At 45.0% G+C, this 19,275-nt stretch overlaps 1 protein-coding gene across 1 annotated transcript in view; it reads left to right on the top strand.

Moving 5' to 3' along the window:
* Nucleotides 1-312: 312 nt before the first annotated feature.
* Nucleotides 313-19,275, top strand: part of LOC115082191 — a 54,510-nt gene continuing 35,547 nt past the window's right edge. The window contains exons 1-2 of the mRNA XM_029586442.1: nt 313-471; nt 11,973-12,152. Coding sequence (XP_029442302.1) covers nt 424-471; nt 11,973-12,152 — 228 coding nt within the window. The 5' untranslated portion in view covers nt 313-423. The remainder of the gene's footprint in view (nt 472-11,972; nt 12,153-19,275) is intronic.

The raw sequence follows: 19,275 nt of genomic DNA, 5'->3' as shown, positions 1-19,275 counted from the left end.
GTCATATTGATCTTATAACAAGGTCGCTGTCTCTCTCTTGCTCACAAGCTCCATAGCCTGGGGGGAGCAGGGTAGTGTGAATATTGCATCCTTAAAATGAAGTAGTGAGTAGTATTTCAATACTTGTCATTTTTAACTTGCAGACACTCTCTATCCCCAGCCCTCTGGGTGCGCAGTACATATTACATATTCCTTCTGCTATATCAGTGCTGGACGGAATGTCCCATTTTATGCTACGGTAATCGAGCCCCGAGGGGGCGGCCGGAGGCCGAGCCAGGGAGGGGAGGAGAAGTGGGAGGGGTTGGCAGACCATTTCCGCTTCAGCACTAAGTTCCCGAGAGCTGCGACCCGGGTGTAAGGATCCGTAGCTGGCAAGCCGCAGGCGTCGTCTTCTTCTTTTTCTTTTTCTTTTTCTGGCAGAGGATGCTGTGGACTTGGGGACTCCTGCGGCTTCGGGGAGCCGCTGCCTCCGTGAGTAGCGCTGCTCCTGCCCCCGCCCCATCGCTGCTCTTCGGGGCTTTGCAGGGAAACATTCCTTGGCCGGATTTTGATCTGAGGGTTATTTAGTATAGTAGAGTTTAACAGTCTTGCCACTAGAAGCTGCTCGTGCCGCGAGCAGCGATAGCTGACTGTAGAAAAAAGGGCAAATGTTTAACTTTCACAACTGACCCTGATTACCCATAGTGGTCAAAGCTTTGGGCGACTTTCTGGATTTTCTTGTTCAAGGTTTGTTGCTATCAGAGATGGCTAATCCTGCCTGGAGTACTTACACTATCTCCTTTGCAGCTCCCCCAGGTTTAAGGCATTGGAAAGACAGAGCATTTAACTTTGTTGTACTTATATATTGGATAAGAATCTAATTATGCATCCGCTTTTATTCTGACGTAATACTGTCTCCAAGAAAGCAAACTCATCACAAAGGGATAGCTGCAGAAACAACGATTAAATACCTTTCCCCAAAAAGCCAGTTTCTTTAAGGCTTTTCTATCGTTTTGTGTCTGTGGGAAAAAACGCCTAGTGACTCATATACAAAATATGCAGCTATCCCCCTGATGCATGGGTGCATGATCTGCAATGCTGCACAGTTGTTAATAGGGGTAATGAGTTTGGTTAGAGATTATATTGATTTGTTTTTCACATAGCTCAGCTTTGATAAGAATATCACAAGTAGCTAATTTGCAGTCTGTAAGCGGGAAGATGAACAAACTTGAAATGGAAAGTCAATACCTACAGGATTTTGGATGACTTTTTGTAAAATTATTTCTTCACTTTGGGGCCAATGCAATCATGTTCACGGAAAGCGGGCGCACGCATGAATGGCGCCTGCAAGGGGGGCGCCATGCAATATGTAAATTAGGGGGTCGCGCTAGGAAGGAGGCGCTAGGGTCGCTTGCGTGACCTTAGCGCCTCCTTGCTAACGCGACCCGCCATGGCTGTCGGTTATGAAGTCCGACGCCGATAAACTGGCAGATGGCCGGTTATGAAAACTGGCGAGTTTACCGGCATCGGTCTTCATAACTTGGCAGTCTGCAGTTATTTTATTTTATTTTTTTGACTTTAAAAAAGAAGTACAGAAAAGCAGTTTTTTTCTGCTTTTCTGTACTTCTTTTACCTGCGCTCAGCTATTAACACCTGCTTCAGGCAGGCATATCTGAGCAATAAATGTGCGTCTGAGATGCACAGTTATCTTTTTGCATGCGGAGTGAATGAGTAATAGGCTCATTCACATGCATTTGCATGTGATGTTACGGTTCTGGCCGCGAGCGCCGTGACCAGACCCTTACCTCCGTGTTCCTGGAACTGTTCCCGCGTCAGTTGGCCTATCTTCCTTCCAGGAGACCGCGTCTGGCTTAGTACTAAGAATCTACAGCTACAAATTCCGTCTCGAAGACTAGCCCCGAGATTCTGTGGGCCTTTCCGAGTCGCTGAACGAGTGGGAGCAGTCTCGTACCGACTACGCCTACTTCCTCCATGCACATACATGACGTGTTCCACGTGTCATTGCTGAAGCCTCTTGTTTTGTCTAGATACCACTCCCGGGCTCCTGAACCATCGGATCCTTCAGCACCGGATGATATTACGTATCAAGTATGTGAGATCTTGGATGTACGGTTCCATCAACGACGCTGGGAGTACTTGCTTGCCTGGGAGGGTTGTGGATCCGAGGATAATTCATGGGAACCTGCCCGTAACATCCTCGACAAGGACTTATTACGGCAGTTCTAGCTGGATCACCCAAGTAAACCTGGACCTGCTAAGAGGGGGCGTAAGAGGGGAGCTGCTGTTACGGTTCTGGCCGCGAGCAGACCCTTACCTCAGTGTTCCTGGACCTGTTCCTGCTTCAGTTGGCCTAGTTCGCCGTCTGTTTGGCGGCGTCCCCGCGAGGGCCGTGCGCTGGGAAGCCTCCCATGGACACCCTGCCTCTAGGCGCGCGCGCGCACCACTTGGGTGCTTTTCTAGGCCGTTTCCCGCCAGTGGTGACTCCGCCCAATTCCTGACGTCAGACGCTGCGGCCTTGATAAGTCGACTGCGGACACTCAGTCTTTGCCTTGCAATGGGCTTACCTACCAGTTCCCTGTTGCTCCGTGCCCCGGAGTGAGCTGCCTTTGGAATTCGCTCCGTTCCTGCTTGCCTGCTACAGTACCTGCTTGGTTCCTGCTTGCCTGCTACAGTACCTGTTTGGTTCCTGCTTGCCTGCTACAGTTCCTGCCTGGTTCCAGTACCCAAGTCTTGCTACAGTTCCTGCCTGGTTCCAGTTCCCGAGTCTTGCTACAGTTCCTGCCTGGTTCCAGTTCCCGAGTCTTGCTACAGTTCCTGCCTGGTTCCAGTACCCGAGTCTTGCTACAGTTCCTGCCTGGTTCCAGTTCCCGAGTCTTGCTACAGTTCCTGCCTGGTTCCAGTTCCCGAGTCTTGCTACAGTTCCTGCCTGGTTCCAGTTCCCGAGTCTTGCTACAGTTCCTGCCTGGTTCCAGTACCCGGGCCTTGCTACAGTTCCTGCCTGGTTCCAGTACCCGAGTCTTGCTACAGTTCCTGTCTACTGTTCTAGTCTGGTTCCAGTTCTCAGTCCTGCTCATCAGCCTGCCCGCTCCAGTCTCAAGATCATCAACCCGCCTAAGTCCCAACGGCTGGGCTCTTACGGGCTCCTCCCGGGGGAGCACCAGCTTCCAGGGTGAAGAGCACCTCTAAGTCCTGCCTGAACATCTGCCTCCCGGCCTGCTGTGTACCAGAGACATTGAACACCTTTCCCAGTCTCTTGCAGATCGGCCCAAGGGTCCACTAAATTGAGACTCCATAACATGTGATGAGCGCTAAATCATTCACTCCGCGTCGGACGCACGTTAAATAGGTGCTAATCCCCCTATTGCATTAGGGGGTGGATTAGCGCCTATTTATCCCATGTCCCACTGCATTGGCCCCTTTCTTAGGGCAGGCCCAGACAAGGTAAGATAGCTGAAAGAGCTTGGGGAATTAGAATCGGCAGGTTAGGAGCTAAAAGAATTTTATTCAGAAATATACTAATTATATTTATAATTTCAAAGCTTACACTGATGTGGTTTTTTGTTTTTTCTTTTGTATCTATTGATGACCCCAGACACAATTAAATAGATTGTTCTGAACCAGATCACACAAATGAAGGGTTTTATCTCAGGAGCCACATACTGATTTTTTAAATGCATATAATTTAAGGACAGATATAAAGTTCAGGCAAAAAGTACCATAAGCCTTCAAGTCATTTGGCTTACGGTTTTCAATTAGTGCATCGTTTGCCCACGTGGTATATCACTTCTGCTGAAATGTGTTACATTCAAGAATCGTGCAAAAGACCCACAGTGGGGTTTTTTTTGCACACAGTTGTGATTGCCTGCTTTTATTTTAGCGGCAGACTTTTTTCATTCCTTAAACAACAGACAATAAACACTTAAGGCAAAATGTGTACTATATTAAAACTGTGCTCCTGAAATGACTTTCCCACTTCTAGCACTTATTGCTTGAAACTTGAATCTGTCCCTTAGTACGAAAAGAGTAAAACACAACACATCTCCTTGAGATATTACAAAGGTTGTGCAGCTTTGTAAAAATCCTGCAGTTATTTATAAAAACCTTCGATACCCCATATCTTCTATAAATTTAAATATTTACATGCCACAGTCATGCAGGAAACAGTTTTCATGTACCTGAAAAGCTAAGCTCCACTTCTAGCCATTTTCTCTTGCACCTGCAGACCTGAATATGCAAGAAAGGCAAGACATACCTCCCACACATTGATGTGTTCCTTTATCCCATGTCCTGCAGAGCTGATTTCTGAGCTAGGCCCGGTACACGGCTAGGCTGATTGCGGCAGTGGAAAAGCTGAGTCCGGGAAGCAACCCGGGTACGGTCTGGCAGCAAGCAGGCAATCTGTGACAGGCAGGCAGCGAACAGCAAAGTCCAATAGGCAGTCCAGATCGGGCAGGCAGCGAGCAGCAAAATCCAATAGGTAGTCCAGGTCAGGGCAGGCAGCAATCAGAGTATCTAGGAGCAATCCGAGTCAGAGCAGGCGGCAGGCAAACAGAATCCAGGGGCAATCCGAATCAGCAGACAGGCAAGCAAACAGAGTAGAAGGACACGTCAGAGAGGGAACAGACCTGTAGCTGAGGCAAAGGTTCCGGGTCGAGCTGCCCTTAAATAAGGGCAGCTTGATGACATCCAAACCCGGCGCCCCTGAGAATTCCTGCCTCGGGCCTTTTAACAGGAGCACAGCTGCAAGCACGCGCACCTAGGGGAGCCACGGCAGGGCGTCTTAGGCACGGTGCAGCGTCGTTCTTTGGATGACCGTGTCTTCCAGGAGCCAGCGTTGGCAAGGCGGTCAGGTAGGGCCGGCCCACTATGGAGGGCAAGCCGCAATGAGTAACAGTACCCCCTCCTTTAGGCCCCCTCCTCGAGGTTTCAGTTTCTTGGGATGAGAGGCGTGAAAAGTCTTTAGAAGGTTCTTATCTAGGATATTCGAAGCAGGTTCCCAAGTATTCTCCTCAGGGTCAGAGCCCTCCCAAGAAAGCAGATACTCCCACTTATGGTTCCTCCGGCGAACATTGAGTATTTCTTTTGCTTGGTAGACTTGATCCTCTGATGCGATAACAAGTGGTACAGGCGTTTTCCGGGAAGGCCAAGTAAGAACCAGCAGTTTAAGAAGGAATACGTGAAAAACATTATGTATACCCATGGAAACAGGTAGACGCAGTTAATAGGTCACGGGACCAATTTGGCGAAGGACGGGAAACGGACCTACATATCGGGGTGTTAGTGTTAGTCTCATGGAGGGTAGACGAAGTCGAAGATGTCGGGTACTTAACCATACATTGTCTCCGGGTTTAAACTGGGGAGCTGGTCTGCGATGTAGATCAGCAGCAGTCTTGGCTTTCTGTGCTGCCCTTTTTAGCATCACCTTGGTACGAATCCATAATTCTCTTCCTGGGTGGTGGGCTGGGCTGCTGGCGAGGGTACCAAGAGAGGTATTGGCAATGGGGGTGAAGGCTGTTTCCCATACACTATCTGAAAGGGAAAGGTCTCGGTTGCAGAACTAATGTGGGAATTCTGTGAAAACTCTATCCACGGTAAAAGGGTAGCCCAGTCATTCTGACGTTCGTTGACATAAGCTCTTAGGAAGGTTTTTAGTGTTCGGTTAGTCCTTTCTGCTTGACCGTTGGCTTGAGGATGATAAGCGGTTATGTGATCCAGTGTGATATCAAATTTGCGACAAAGAACGCGCCAATACTTGGCAGTGAATTGTGTACCTCTATCGGAAATAATGGGTTTAGGGAGTGCATATAATCGAAATATGTAAGTGACAAACAATGAAGCCAGTTCTGGAACCGAGGGAAGGCCTGGAAGAGGAGTGAAGTGGACCATCTTAAAAAACCTGTCGATAACGACCCAACATAAGAACATAAGAAATTGCCATGCTGGGTCAGACCAAGGGTCCATCAAACCAAGCATCCTGTTTCCTACAGAAGCCAAACCAGGCCACAAGAACCTGGCAATTACCCAAACACTAAGAAGATCCCATGCTACTGATGCAATTAATAGCAGTGGCTATTCCCTAAGTAAACTTGATTAATAGCTGTTAATGGACTTCTCCTCCAACAACTTATCCAAACCTTTTTTCAACTGTTGCTCCAAATTCCGTTGGGCCAGGCTAGGAATGGCCTGTAAGGCTGAGAGCTGAGCCGGGTCCGTGGAGTTAGCAATCTGTTATACTTGGGCTTGGTTGTGGGCCCTTGGGTCGTGATGAGAGCTGACTTCACTCACAGGGAGGAGCCCTGTGGGGACTCGCCACAACAGGTGGGGTCTCAGCAGTGATGGACAAAAGAGACAAGAGGTTTTATTATACAGCTGAAGGTAACCCGAGGAGCAGGTTTGTAAACACAGTCCAGAGTAGAAAGACCTTTAGATGGATTCTCTGGTAGTGGTCCGCAGAGCGGGGTAACCCGGGGAATACTTCCTCCTGGTAGTTCTTGTGCAAGGTATCTCCGGTAGTGGTCCACAGCGCGGGGTAGGCCGTGAACCTGAAGGGTGGAATAGGAAGAGCTGGAGCGTAGCAATACTCACAGAGTGGCAGTGCTGATAAACGTCCTTTGGTAGTTGAATGAAGGACCCGTGGTCAAGGTGCAGGATACCCTGAGCAGAATAGGCCCTCGAGGAGCAAGTACCTAGGAGTGTCGAGGGTTCCTGAAAGAAAGCAGACAGGACTCCCAAGGAGCGGGTGTTCTTAAGTTTAGGCAGTTGAACCCCGAAGGGCAGGTAGAAGTGAGAGGCCCCCGAGGAGCGGGTACCTAGAGCTTCCATAGGAGAGAAATACCCCGGAGGGTAGTGAGAAATCCAAGCGAGCTGCTTAGAAGCGGTCAGAGTAGCAAAATCGAAGTCCTTGCTAACTTGTATTGGAGCAGAGCTGAGGTTTAAATACCCGGAGGTACTGACGTCAGGCGGTGGGGACGCCCCCGAGGTTCCTCCCATGGCGTATTCAGGAAGAAGCATGGCGGACGGGGACGCCCATGCTGTTTCGGAGATGCCGAGGGTTTCGGCAACCAGCAGCGGAGGCAGCCATCTTTCCAAGGGAGGAGGAAAAGGGTAGAAGAGAGGTGAGGCAGAGCGGTCGCAGCAGTCTGCGACCAATGGACGCAACAAGAGAGTTGCATGGAGAGACCATAAAGGTATGCGGAGGAATCTGGAGAATCTCCAAAGCATAGTTGTCTTTTACCAGTTCCAGTACCCACCAGTTTATTTTTGTCAGAACCCACCTCAATAAAGCGAGATAGATGCCTTGCCTATTTCCTGAACCAGTAGGTGAGCCCTCACACCTTCATCGTGAAGATCCAGATACTCCATTCTTGGAGCCCGCCTCCTTATGAAGCTTTTTAATCCAAAAGGCCTGAGATTTTCTGAAGGAACAAGATCTTTGAGAAGATACTTTTGTGTAAGGGTAAAACCATCAGAAATACCTGGAGCAGCCCTTTGTTCCAAAAGGGTGGTGGGGCCACTTGGCAATAGTGATCATAACATGATCAAATTTGAACTAATAACTGGAAGGGGGACAATAAGTAAATCTACAGCTCCAACACTAAATTTTCAAAAGGAAAACTTTGATAAAATGAGGAAAATAGAAAAAAACTGAAAGGTGCAGCTGCAAAGGTTAAAAATGTTCAACAGGCATGGACATTGTTTAAAAATACAATCTTATATGCACAGACCAGATGTATTCCATGCATTAAAAAAAGGTGGAAGGAAGGCAAAACGATTACCGGCATGGTTAAAAGGTGAGGTGAAAAAGGCTATTTTAGCCAAAAGAAAATCCTTCAAAAACTGGAAGAAGGATCCATCTGAAAAAACAGGAAAAAGAATAAGCATTGTCAAGTTAAGTGGAAAATTGATAAGACAGGCGAAAAGAGAATTTGAAATGAAGTTGGCCGTAGAGGTAAAAACTCATAATAAAAACTTTAAAAAATATATCCGAAGCATGAAACCTGTGAGGGAGTCGGGTGGACTGTTAGATGACCGAGGGGTTAAAGGGGCTGTTAGGGAAGATAAGGCCATTGCAGAAAGACTAAATGAATTCTTTGCTTCTGTATTTACTAATAAAGATGTTGGGGAGATACCAGTTCCGGAGATGGTTTTCAAGGGTGATGAGTCAGATGAACTGAACCAAATCACTGTGAACCTGGAAGATGTAGTAGGCCAGATTGACAAACTAAAGAGTAGCAAATCACTTGGACCAGATGGTATGCATCCTAGGGTTCTGAAGGAACTAAAAAATGAAATTTCAGATCTATTAATTAAAATTTGTAACATATCATTAAAAATATCCAATATGCCTGAAGACTGGAGGGTGGCTAATGTAACCCCAATATTTAAAAAGGGCTCCAGGGGCATTCCAGGAAACTATAGACCAGTGAGCCTGATTTCAGTGATAGGAAAAATAATGGAAACTATTCAAAATCACAGAGCATATAGAAAGACAAGGTTTAATGGAACATAGTCAACATGAATTTACCCAAGGGAAGTCTTGCCTCACAAATCTGCTTCATTTTTTTTGAAGGGTTAATAAACATGTGGATAAAGGTGAACCAGCAGATGCAGTGTATTTGGATTTTCAGAAGGCATTTGACAAAGTCCATCATGAGAGGCTTCTAAGAAAACAAAAAAGTCAGGGGTTTAGAGGCGATGTCTTTTCATGGATTACAAACTGGTTGAAAGACAGGGAGCAGAGAATAGGATTAAATGGTCAATTTTCTCAGTGGAAAAGGGTAAACAGTGGAGTTGACTTAGGGAATGGCCTCTGTTATTACTGGCATCAGTAGCATGGGATCTTCTTAGTGTTTGGGTTCTTGCCAGGTTTGTATGGCCTGGATTGGCCACTGTTGGAAACAGGATGCTGGGCTTGATGGACCCTTGGTCTGACCCAGCATGGCAATTTCTTATGTACTTATGTTCTTATGAAATGATGCTGCCTTATTGTTGTTAGCCAACAAGGAACCTTGGATTTCTCTCTGCTATTCACCATTTGCTCCAACTTACCGCCAATTAAAGGAGAACCCTTACAGAGTAACCATGTGAGATTGGACTTGGAAACAGAGTCTGTCAACCAATATCGCAGCCACATCAGGCATGCAGCCACTATCACAGAAGCTATCCCTCCAGCGGCCATCCGTGCCAAGTCACAGCCCACATTGGATAAGGATAGTGCTCTCGGTCCATCAAATATCTGTCATCAGACTCCGCTCCTTGTATCTCTTAAGAGATACATAAACCAGCCTGAGCTACCAGGCTGTAATAAGAAGCAATCTGCAATGCAGTGCCATGGCCTCAAAGGTCTACTTAAGAAGACCCTTAACCTCCTACCCTGAGCATCTTCTAGAGCTGCCCCTCCTTCCGCTGGAATGACAGTGCACCTGAGACAGCGCATTCCAAAGTATCCACCAATCTCAACTGAACCCTTGCCTTTGGAGCCAAAGGTACAAAACTCGCTAAGGAACGCCCCCCTTAAAGTTGCCTCTGGAGCACTCCTTTCAAGGTTTAATCATCCTTCAGTTGGATTCAAGAGGGGAAAGAAACATGATGCTTTGCGTAAGGCGACCAATATGGGATCTTTCTTTTACAAGTCCTATAGCGTCACTCCCGTTCACACCATTCAGGGTCTGCTACAACAGACTCGGCAACTCTAGTGGAATAGAGTCTGATGTGATTCTGAATCTGGTGGGATTTCTCCCTCTTCAAAGGAAGAATCCAATTCCCTGAAAGAGACATCTGATGTAGCATGATCCACATCCCCCTGAATATTACCAGGGAACAGCATCCCTGCGGCATTTGCCTTCAGAGGCTGACAAGTGGGAGCTTTGAATATGCGAACCCTTCATAGCAAGTTGCTTCGCTTCCTCTGGGCACCTCTGCAGAAAAATTCTGCAGGCCCTGAAAAAATTCCACTCAGGAAAAAAGAGGATGGATCCATACTGGGGCCCACAGGCCCAAACCTAATACTGACTGACCCTTCTCCCAGAGGGGTCACTGCCATCGGGAACAAGATGTGAGGGGATACAACTGCTGTGCCACCTTCCACCACACTCCCTTCCGGAGCTAATATAGTCCAAGCGGACAGCCCAGCATCATCAAAATCCACCGTAAACAAATCCCCCTGAGCATCCAAAAAGTGCTGACACAGGCAGAGAGGACACCATGACTGCATTGCCCTATATGGCAAGCCGCACCAACAGCAAAGCATGTAGATTCTCCTTTTTGTTCCCAGTACCTTAGCGTTCCTGCACTATGCTGTGGGCAGATTCCTGAGCAGCCACCAATAATACATGGAAGTACACACGCAAAATATGTGCTCAAAAATAGGGTGTGGTCATACACAAGTACCCGTGCACGTGTGTGCCTATATCCGTATATCGCCGCACGGCAAGAATGTGCGCACGTTCCTGTGCACAGGAAAATTTGCCGCTTACCACGTGGCTACACTAACTCCCCAGAGAAGTGAGAGGAATGGGGAAAAAAGGCCGAACAATAAGCACCAAGGGAGAAGATCCAGTAAGGAAAAAAGCGAGGGGGAACTAAACTTCCCTACTCTTTATCATTTTTCATCATCTTTTTCTTTTCTTACCTGAACTCAGCCCTCCCTGGCTGAGAGCACAGATAGGTCTCCGGCTATAGGGGGAGAGGGCAAAGGCCTTCACAGCTGAGCACTTCCTTGCTGTCCAACTGCTTTTTAAAAATTGTTTTACTAAGTCTATGCCTGGCCACGCTTCCAGACTTAAAAACGCTTTACTGAGGGAGGGACCGCCGGGTGTCACCTCAGGAGCTCAAGCGGTGCGTCAAAATCTTCTATCTTTTATTTATTTATTTCTTTATTACGAGCAATCCCCAGTAGGGAGATGCATGTCCACCATCTGGAGATGGAGAATATTGGCAGGCTGATGTTGGGTCAGGGCTATATCTGTGATGTCACTTTTGCTTCGTCTCCATGTTCTGGAAGAACTGCATAACCCACTTGTGTGTATTGGCCTGCCTGAGTGCAGAAGAAATTGGAAATAAAATTAAAAATTTAGAATAAATTCCACTATTAGGAACTACTCGGTGTCGCCTTCACAGCACAGATTGGACATATTAATAAGGAGTGTGAACTCCGCAAAATAGCACATGATTTTGAAAAGCAGATCACATTTTAACGTACGGTGAGTAGAAGGAAGACCCTCCAGAATATCTCTGTGATTTCCCAGTAAATGGCTGGGCTGTAAGAAAAAGGGGCTGCTGTCACCATGCTGGCTTTCAGACAGGCACTGAGCAGCTGCATGTGATGTAGGCGTTAATTTCTCCAGGCACTGGGAAAGTCATGGCGATATTAAGTCGGAGGTCCCGAAAGTTAAAAAAAAAAATTTGAAATCGGCTCGCGGGTTGAAAACCGGACGCTCAATTTTGCCGGCATATGGTTTCCGAACCTGTGCCGGCAAAATTGAGCATCGGCTGTCAAACCCGCTGACAGCCGCCGCTCTTATCCTCTTTTTGCCGCGGGCCCTCATTTAAATACAGAATTGCGCGCCCAGGAGAGTGGCCTGTGCGCGTGCCGGGAGAGCGGGCGTTCGCCCGCTCTCCCACGACTTTTACTGTATCGGCCCGTAAGTTAGGTACCTCGAGGTGGCTGCCAAACAGCATATTTTGGATGTATTGCAATAGAACGCATGCTCCCAGAATTGGTTGTAGCCATTCTGATGGTCTTCTGGCTAATGAAAGTTGGCTATCCCTGCTTTAGAAGGGCTGTCTTCTTATGCAAGGAATGTGAAAAGCACTTTGTAAGAGGGAGGTGGGCATAGGAAAACTAGGGTAATGAGAAAACCAATTTTTTTCCTAACAACCTTTGATCTTCATTGGCTCAGACTGCTTTCAGTACCAGCGGAGAATTAAACAATAGCTATAATGACTAACAGCCTTTTTATCCTCTATTTTAGCCTCTGTTTCCCATTGTGCTAAGGGACATTTGGAGAAGATTCCAGACTGCAGTGGGAGGAGGTCAGACTGACCCTACGAAGTCATCAGAGCCCACGAGACCCACTGAGCGTTATCCCATGCCTTCCAAAAAGGATTTGCCATATGATGTAGTTGAACAGATGGAGCATGCAGAGAAACATGTAAGAGTAGCTAGATGATGTTCATACTCCATTTTTGGAGCGTTTGGTTTTGTTATAAGCCAAAACATTTGTGTTCTGAAATGAACAAGAGGGAGAATTTAAATTTTGACATTTGACTGGCATGAAAAAATACATTGGTGAACTGATATTTGAGAGAATTTTTTACTTTTTAGGCTGATTCACTCTTGAAGTTATTTCTAAATAGATCTTTTTGAGATCAAAAAAATGTAAGTAGTCTCTCAGAGGAGTTCAGTGACCACTCTTTTAAAGTTTAGACCTGCAGACATTTGCTGTTGAGGTCTCTGCAGGACTGGCTCCTCTATTAGTCGCCTAGTGAGCCAAAATTTAGGGGGTGGTAAAATCCTGGAAACCTCCAAGTGCTACCCACCAACTATTAACTAAAACCTAGTATCTCCAGGTCTGCCTCGTCGCTCACCATCAGTTGTAGCTGAACTGAAACACTCCCTCTATCTCTCTCCTGCCGGAACTCTTTCCTCTTTTGATTGGATGGGAACTGTCAGGATGTGTTCCCACCCACAGCCAGCTCAGTCTCTCACTGCCCTCCTCACTATCAGGTCAGGCCTCGGATGCCTGGCTCTTCTATTTTCCCCATTCTCTCGTCCTATCTTAGGCAATAGGTAAGGCTGAAGGTTCACCTGGGGTGCCTGATACTCTTCCTCCAGCCCCAGCTCTGAGAGGTGGAGCCCCTGATGTGGCAGGTGGGACTGTCACATTCCATGCTCACTGAAAATATGAAAATGCTACTGACAAATAGCACTAGCACAGCTTGATTATTTCCCTAGCGCTATATTTTTGTATAGAAAGGGGTAGAACAAATGGAGAGTATGTTCAATGACTCAAGACATGAATGCTCCTTTCTCCTTTTTTCTTTTCCTGGCCAGCACCTCTGCCTTTATCTTTTCTTTTTCTCCCGTGCAGAAGAGTGATCCCTCGTCCATTCAGTCATATTGGACGGCAGAAAAAGAATTGCAGCTATTAGAAGAAAGCCTGTAACATTCCTAGCCGTTTCTGATAGCTATAAAAGCAGTAGGAAGCCAGAAGCTGAACCAGAAAAGTCCGAACAGATGAGCAGATGTACTAAACATTTTATCCAGAGACATGAAATGGGAAAATTCTTTAGTACATCTGGCCCATGATTAGGGCATTAATCAAGTACAGATAAATCCTATTCTTTTTTTAACATGTCATTGAATGTAAAACACTCATTACATCATATGCATGATAATCAGAATCACTTAATTATGACATTAAGAGGCAAGCATTATAATGATACAAATACAGCTGTATAACTTCTGTAACTGAGAAATCCAAATAAAAGAAGAGAGAAAAGAAAAACATTTTCAACCATATGCACAAGTATTTCTTATATATCAAAACACTACACCAGCACCTCTGCTCTATTCCCATAGACATGTATTAGATTTGACTTGAACCCACTTCAATTTGCATACAGGCGAATTTTAAAAGCCCTGCATGTGCCAAAAGAGGGAGCTAGGCGCACAAGTTTGGGGCAGTGTGCGCCGAGCAGATTTTATAAGTATTTACGCGCACCAGGGTCCCTTGCCGTGTAAACTTACTTCTGCTATGGATGGTGTGTAAGTGCTAAACAAAAAAAATCTAAGCTAGTCAGCGGGGTTTTAATGATCAGGGCTATAATATGCGTGCATATATGTGCAGGTGCCTGTATGTGCACTCATGCTATATGTGCGCTCATGCACCTGTGTCACAGTTACTGTCTTAATGCCTTCACCTGCTACATTTCATAAAAGTGGGTGCAATCGAAGACCAAAGTGTAGGTATTTTTTCCAGGTGAGACACATAAGCTGCTCCATAGAGAATGTATACCAGAGTGCCTGCATCCAGCTTTGAAAAAGATGATTGCTCAAGGATCTCCAGAATGTAGCACAGTTACATCTTACAACTACTAGTAGGCAAGAAACTAGAAATGCTTTACCCACTGGGGGAAGACTCCTAATATTAGGTTGCCCAACAGTATCACTAAAAGGTTGAGCAGCAGAAAAGCCTTCATTCTCTTGCAGATCTGAGATATCACATCTTTCCAGTAAGAAATAATGACAAGATGCTTGCATCATATATGGAAAAATGCTCCCTTTCCCTGATTTTTCCATCATTATTTATCCAAAACCTTTATATAACATGTTCAGGGTTGAGTACCATCTATATGCAGGATGGCCCATGGAAAAGTAGCCTGCCTTCTATGCACTGGTATTGGAGGCGGGCTACTTTTCCATGGGCCACCCTGTATAATTCTGAAACCATTTTTTTGTATTCTAGCACTTACTAAATTCTTTCACTGTTTTTCTGAGATTTTTCCCTTGGCTAGCCTAGGTATTTTTAAATATCTTTTTATTAGAAGATTATATAAACACAATGATGGTCAAAGAATGTTACATTTTTTCTTTTAATATTGTCAGGCCCAAAAGCCCCTGCAGCACATGGACACAGGAATAAGTTGGCAAGTGGTTTCATTTATAGATGCAAACATAAACCGCTCCTGAATTGTATACTGCAGGCATTTGCTGGTAAATATTAGGTAGGAAATAGGCTTATACTCAGTCAAAGATACAGACCAGGTCTCAATACCACAGAATCCTTTTAGTGACAATACAATACAATTTGTAGACAGACCATCCACTTCACAACTACATTAACACATTGCTTGGTAAACTCAGAAGGTCTGTTCCAGAATCCCACCCTCTGCTCTGGCCACTGTGCCGTCTAAATACTGGGAACGTTGTGAGGTATCCCAGCACTCCTTTTGAGTCTCCTGAGGACCAATCCGGATCCTCATGGGCGGGGCCATATAACAGTCTTTCTTTAATGTGAATGTGCCTTTTTCTAAGACCTCCCATGACTCAGCACACTGGCCCTGAACTGGGCAGACCCCGGTTCAAGACTGGGAAATATACCTTTTCTCCTGACAAACATCAGGGCACCACAGAACTCTTGTAGATATATACCCCTGTTATAGGTACTTTACATTTAATATCAACCTACCATACAGACAAGTATTTTTCCACAGGTTTCCTGACCATCCATGCTTACACACCATCCATAGCAGAAGTAAGTTTACTGTAGGATAACATATATTTCGGAAGTCAAACACTAGCCATTTAAATTTAGCAAGATTATGGTGAACCTTAGGTCTGATATCCCCCTTATTTAAAATATATTTAAGTTGAATATACTCGAACAAAAATATTGAGTAAATATTTGGAAGATTTGTTCGGGGTTGCAGCACTGAATTCTGAACCACTAGAGGTCTATTTATCCCATCATAGGCACATTCCACTAAGACACTCACTGAAAGGGAATATATCACATACTCCTCAATCTAAAATGGGTCCTTGCAAATAGGGCACATTTATTTGTGGGATTTCTAAGGGGCTCCTACTCTTGATTTGTAGTGTTTATTTACTTTCTTCAATCTTCATATCCTTAATCTACTTTTCTTGGCTTCCTCAGCCAAATGTATTTGATAAATTGCCCCTCTTTGCATAACAACCAAAGTGATGTACAAAAGTACAAATAATGTTAAAACAGTAATAGAAACTTTACAGTTTAAACTTAAATTAAAAATTAAGTAAATTAACAATAAAATAACAATTACAACCAATCCAATAAATCTAAAACCTATTTAGTATACTCTAAAAATAAAACTATATCTGATAACATTTTTTTAAAACTCTAATTTCTGAAATAAAAGGAATATACAATAGTAAAATCAAAAACAAAAAAATTAGAATAAAGTACATTTTTCAGGAATCAAAAGCTCTTAATTAAAGCCAAGTCTTCAGGCCTGTCCCAAATCTAATATACTCTTCCCCCCCAAGACAGAGTGGTAAAAAGGTCCACAAGTGATGCTCTAAATAAGAGAAACACATTTCCTGGTGTGTCAGCCAAATTTCTTAGGGGACGAGAGCTTTAATAACTGTGCCTAAGAGGAACGTAATAACCTAACAGGATGGCATGGAACTAATAGATTAGCTAAATAAGGAAGGGTACAACACCGAAACACTTTAAAGGTTAAACAACCTATTTTAAACTGTATGCAGTAAGAGATTGGCAGCCAATGAAGCTCTTGCAAAAGCTTTCATTGGGGAAACTTTATTATATTTCTTTTGCCAAATATAAGCTTGGCTGCAGTGTTCTGGGCCATTTTGTAATCTATGAATGAAGTTAGCAGAAAAACTGTGAAAAAGCAAATTGCAATAATCTAAATGGCTTAATATTAATGAAGATGTCGGTGTTTTAAGATCATGTACTTCCAATAATTGTTTGTCATCTTACCAATCACAAATACTAATATTTTTTAATCGGAGTAGAAATATTACCTTCCAAGTTAAATTTGGAGTCTTAACTCCAAAATGCTTATACTTTCTTTCACCTGAATCTTGACTCCTTCCATTTCTGATAAAGGGAAACCCTCTTGGTCCAAATTCCTAAAAAAAAACAGGGAACCTCTAACTTGGATGGGTTAACCTTCAGTTTAAAAGAATGGATCCAGTTTGTTACTTGAACATTCATTGAAATCAGAGATAGATACACTAGGTTTAGGATTTAAACTGGATACAAACTGAATATCATCTGCATAAAAATAAGAGCTAAAATCTAACGGGTAGATTTTGTAAGGTGTGCGCACACTTCCATGTGCGCGTGCTTCCCGACATGCTCATATGAACGCACTGATTTCATAACATGCGCGCGCCAGCGTCCTTGTTATAAAATCAGCGGGCCATGCGCGCCGTATTTTATAATCTGCGCGCGCATGGTGCATGGAGAGAACTGGGAGGGAACTTCCCTACCCCTACCCTAACCTCCCTTCCTCCTTCTCCTTTCCTCCCCAACCCCTAAATCTAAAATTATTTTTTTTTTACCTTTTTTTGCTCAACTTACTTCAGCTCCCGGCACCCGCAGCCGGGACAGCGAACAATGGCGCTGTCCCGGCCCACCCAAAACATGCCTTCAGGCCCGCCCCTTCCAAGAGGCCTGGTACTTGAGCGCGTACCGGCCATTACACACATAGCTGGGCCTCTTGGAAGATTCGCCCGGCATACATAAGGCCCGGCCACGCACGTAAAGGCTGGAATTTACACCTGCTGGGCATTTAAAATTTGCCCTTAAGCTTTCTAAAGTATTTCTAACAGGGCAAAGTAAAAATTAAAAAGCATTGATGATAACTTCTGCCCCACAATCAGAAGCCTTGGCTTAAACAAACTGGATTGCCAATCAACATGAAAGAAGGGCAAACAAAATGATAAAGGGGATGGAACAGCTCCTTTATGAGGAAAGGCTGAAGAGGTTAGGGCTGTTCAGCTTGGAGAAGAGACGGCTGAGGGGGGATATGATAGAAGACTTTAAGATCATGGGAGGTCTAGAACAAGTAGATGTGAATGTTAGGTTTGTGGCATATTGTGGACACTTGGTCGAAAAGGTGATGACTCCTCCCACGGGGAGGGGCCCCGTGGGGAATCACGATAGGCTAGACTCTAGTAAGCAGACACTGAGGAAAGAAAGCTTTATTGTACTGCTTTAGATAGGGGAATCTTGCTCAAGGAATGGACAATACTGTAGTCCAGCAATATCCCAAAGCTCAGACAGACTCTGTAGTAGATGGTCTCACCCGGATGTAGCAAAGGTTGGGTAGTATTCCACAGCGTGGGATAAGCTGAACCTGAAAGGTGGAATAAGGAGAGCTGGAGCATAGAGATACTAACAGAGTGGTAGTGCTGGTAACTTCCTTAGCAGTGGAATGAAGAGAAGTTCCCGAGTTGCAGGATAGGCCCTCGAGGAGCAAGTACCTAGGAGCGCCGAGGGATCCTGGAAGAGAGAGACAGGACCCCTGAGGAGCGGGTGTCCTTAGGTTAGGTAGTTGAACCCCGAAGGGCAGGTAGAAGCGAGAGGCCCCCGAGGAGCGGGTACCCAGACCTTCCGTAGGAGCGAGATACCCTGGAGGGTATAAGGGAATCCAAACGAGCAGATTAGAAGCGGTCAGAGTAGCAAAACCAAAGTCCTTGCTAACTCATTGAATCGGAGCAGAGGTTGAAACACCCGTAAGAACTGATGTCATGCGGTGGAGATGCCCCTGAGGTTCCCGCCATGACATATTCAAAAGCGTAGGCAGCGTGCGCGCGCGCACCCTAGGAGGCCTCAGGAAGAAGCATGGCAGATGGGGACACCCATGCTGTATTGGAGACTCCGAGGGTTTCGGCAATCAGCACTGGAGGCAGCCATCCTTCCAAGGGAGGAGGAAAAGGGTAGAAGAGGGGTGAGGCAGAGAGGTCACAGCCATCTGCGACCGACGGATGCAACAGTAAATCAGTTATTTACACTTTCGGATAATAAAAGGACTAGGGGGCATTCTATGAAGTTAGCAAGTAGCACATTTAAGACTAATCGGAGAAAATTATTTTCACTCAATGCACAATAAAGCTCTGGAATTTGTTGCCAGAGGATGTGGTTAGTGCAGTTAGTGTAGCTGGGTTCAAAAAAGGTTTGGATAAGTTTTTGCAGGAGAAGTCCAATAACATCTATTAATCAAGTTTACTTAGGGAATAGCCACTGCTATAAATTGCATCAGTAGCATGTGATCTTCTTAGTGTTTGGGTACTTGCCAGGTTCTTGTGGCCTGGTTTGGCCTCTGTTGGAAACAAGATGCTGGGCTTGATGGACCCTTGGTCTGACCCAGCATGGCAATTTCTTATGTTCTTATATTAGGAATGAAATGTATTTATTTTTGTATTTAAAAAAATTTTTCTATACCGTCATTAAGTTAAATACCATCACAACGGTTTACAGAAGGGCACGATAAAGAGAAATATGGGTGGTATAGATTACAAATTACTCGTGTGCCATCATAGTACGGTAACAATGTAAAATAATAAACTAGGTGTGTAAATTAAACCTGATTGTTAGGAACAAATTAGGCAGTTTGATTTTAACATTAATATGCTTATGTAGGTTACTAAAAACTTGTAGCTTGGTGCATCCTTATCGCTGAGATACTTAGCCTTGACAAGAGGAAAGTAGTTTTAGTAGTATTTTTAGTCATGACATCTGCATTTGATATTATTGACCATCA

This window comes from Rhinatrema bivittatum, unplaced genomic scaffold (assembly GCF_901001135.1).
Source record: "Rhinatrema bivittatum unplaced genomic scaffold, aRhiBiv1.1, whole genome shotgun sequence".
NCBI classification, from domain to species: domain Eukaryota; kingdom Metazoa; phylum Chordata; class Amphibia; order Gymnophiona; family Rhinatrematidae; genus Rhinatrema; species Rhinatrema bivittatum.
This window is presented reverse-complemented; position numbering and strand designations above follow the sequence as displayed.